General features: G+C 49.9%; 2 protein-coding genes across 2 annotated transcripts in view; both read right to left on the bottom strand.

The window, feature by feature from the left end:
- The window catches only part of AURANDRAFT_68548 (hypothetical protein), a gene marked incomplete at both ends in the record, with an annotated part of 1,667 nt that extends 402 nt beyond the window's left edge, over positions 1–1,265 (bottom strand). The window contains 2 exons of the mRNA XM_009044246.1: positions 275–1,088; positions 1,254–1,265. Coding sequence (XP_009042494.1) covers positions 275–1,088; positions 1,254–1,265 — 826 coding nt within the window. The remainder of the gene's footprint in view (positions 1–274; positions 1,089–1,253) is intronic.
- Positions 1,266–2,177: 912 nt separating this feature from the next.
- AURANDRAFT_68547 (hypothetical protein) overlaps positions 2,178–2,739 on the bottom strand; it is a gene marked incomplete at both ends in the record, with an annotated part of 2,101 nt that continues 1,539 nt past the window's right edge. Inside the window, one exon of the mRNA XM_009044245.1 lies at positions 2,178–2,536. Within this exon, the coding sequence (XP_009042493.1) occupies positions 2,178–2,536 (359 nt within the window). The remainder of the gene's footprint in view (positions 2,537–2,739) is intronic.

Raw genomic sequence — 2,739 nt, 5'->3', positions numbered from 1 at the left:
ACGAGCAACTGAGGGAAAGAAGCTAGACCACGCCCAGCTCCAAGCAACTCAGAGTGTTCCTTCAGATTGTCTTCGATACTCTTGCTCCCCAAGACTCGAGCGATGCTCGGAAGAATCGACCAACCTTCATCCACTCGATTTGGAGAGAGCAGCAAGCTGATTCCCAGACCGTGAGTTTCAACAACAGCTCCCCAATGGAACTGGTCGCCGTACAGAGGCAATACAATCAATGGTACACTAGCAAGAACGCTTGCATGAAAAGAACCGGAATCACCTTGAGTGATGAAGACAGAAGCGAACGGGAGATAGGCATACTTGTGATGCCGATCTTTTGAAGACACGAAACGAATGGAATCGTATCCTTGCCGACACCAGTATTCTTGGTCGGTAACTTCGACTAAGGAGATGTACTCTGACTGGGCAAGGGCCTGCAACACAGCGGGCAGATGACTGTTTTCGTGGCAGATTGAGTTGAGCGATACGAATACAATGGGCGCTTTGACATTTTCCAACCAAGTTTTCATCTCACCATCCAGGGCGGGGGGCGATTCAAACAGGGGTCCAATGTACTGTGCATCGCGTGTTGGGCAAGTCAGCGAACCATTTCCGAGAACGAATTGAGGTCTTGTGCAGTAAACAACAGTTTCCGTAAGGAAATGACTGGGAACTCCAAACATACTGTCCAATGTTTTCCTTGGTGTGAAGAAAAGCATAACACGCAATGCAAATAGTGCCAAAAGTAAGTATATTTTTACAGCAAAGAAATCTACCGTACATAGGGAACCAAGTCTAAATAGTTGGCAAGAGCTTTGGCATGCATCGATGATGAATTGTGGTCGGAATTTGACCCCTTCGTGGAAGAGAACAATACGTGGTATGGTTTTACATTTTGCAGCAAGCGCCTCGCCCTTGAATATTGAGTCAAACACGCTCGCTGATATTTTGTCCATGATAACTAGCGTTGGCCGCGATTCTTTGAACTCTTGCGTCAGTGCATGTCTTGTCAGCGAGACGGATCGGAAGATACGCGAAGGGAAGTATGATGCGATGGTCATGAGGAAGATATACAACCAACTGACACCAGCCGCCTGGTAGCTCACTTTGGACTGAGAAAAAATATGTGTATAAGCCTTGATAAAGAACGCATCATTTATTTCACGGCCTGGGCATCGGTGGGTATGGTATGCAGGCAAGTTTAACATCGTCAGGCAACATTTGCGCAACCTTCGAAGACTGAGTGCATACCCAAGTACAGTTCCATCCATCTTTTTGTAAAGCTTTGCAAAGTTCCGCGCCGGTACCCTCTGCGGGGGTGGAGAAAAGAAACAGTGCGTGCATAGCTCGACAAAGGCTCGTACCGAGGGATCAGATCGCTACGGTCCAGCCATGTTGGGAGGGCCCTGGTATACGAGAGCAAGACACTTTTGTTCAACACGCGTGGATATTTTTCAATGTCCTTGCCTTGCGTAGGCCAACATGCTAAGGTAAATCCCCTTAATAAAAGAAGCCGAATACGCTGCGCGTAAAATTCCCCTTGTCGGGGAATATAATTCGGCTCCTTATATTAAGGGGATTTACCTTAGTTCAATATAGCTTCAACTTGAAGTGAATACCAACAAACGCCCAAAACCTTTACAATTTCACATAAATTAATTTTTTTATCCCATTAGATATAAATCTTTTAGTACCGCTTTCAGTACCGCTTAATTTTTACTGGCAATTAAGCAAACGCTAAACAGACGATGTCGCCGGCTCTATGGAAGACTTATAAAAGTCTCAGGCTCGGTGAGCGCGAATCTCCTGAGCCTGAGGCACTCCATTAATAGAGTAGGGTTAGACAAGGGGGGAAGAACGAGGGGGCGATATTCTCGGGATACCCCCATTAGGCTGCTTCCCCGTCCCGGATCTTACTATCTCGCTAATTAGTCAAGCCCGAGTATTCACGTTGACGTTCGAACAACGTGCTGGTCCTGTCACATGCGCTGACCGCGATCTTTATTCGCTAAGGACGCTCGCGTCTATCGTCTAGGGCGGCTTAGACGATGGTGGGCGTTTAGCGTGGAATCGCTGCCCGAGGACCTCCGGTGGGCTTCGTGACCCACCCGCTGTGCTAGCTCGGCCCGCCCGGGGCGTTCGGGGCCCCGCGGGCTGCGGAAGGGCGCCCCGTGCCGGGGCATTCAGCGCTGCTCGCAGCGCCCCGCGCGCGGCGTCTTCGTGTCGCTGCAAACGTGCGATTTCGCTGCCTCTGGCGTGCTCGTTTGTGTTTTCCGAGAGTGTGGAGGTAGGGTTGGGGCGCGGGTTGCCGTTTTTTTTTTTCGTGCGTCATGTCTTCGCCCGCAAAGAAGTCGAAGGTCGTTTGGATCGGAGAAAGCTACCATCGAGACATGGCCGAAGCTACGGAACGTCTTGTGCGTATAATGAAGCAGCTGCGCGTGCGAGAAGCCTCCATCTGCTGCAGTAATAATGGGACCAAAAAAAGGAGTACGCCTCTTCCACCTTGTGGGTTCGATGCTCCTGAAAAATATGGGGATTTCGCCTACGAGTTTGGGTCGCACAACTTCAGGTTTTTGCAACGGATCTACGCTATTAGTGGTGGCAGATGCGGGTGCATCGGTGTGGATGGTGATCCGAGCATGCGCCCGCATGTGCTCTGTTCGTTCCGTGACTTTTGGTTGTACAAACGTCATTACTTCAAGCGTTGTCCGCCCGGTGTTTGTGTTTTTGCTGGGAATTGTGCTC

Source organism: Aureococcus anophagefferens, assembly GCF_000186865.1.
Source record: "Aureococcus anophagefferens unplaced genomic scaffold AURANscaffold_207, whole genome shotgun sequence".
NCBI classification, from domain to species: Eukaryota; class Pelagophyceae; order Pelagomonadales; family Pelagomonadaceae; genus Aureococcus; species Aureococcus anophagefferens.
The sequence above is the reverse complement of the archived record's forward strand: the minus strand, read 5'-3'. Positions and strand labels throughout refer to the sequence as shown.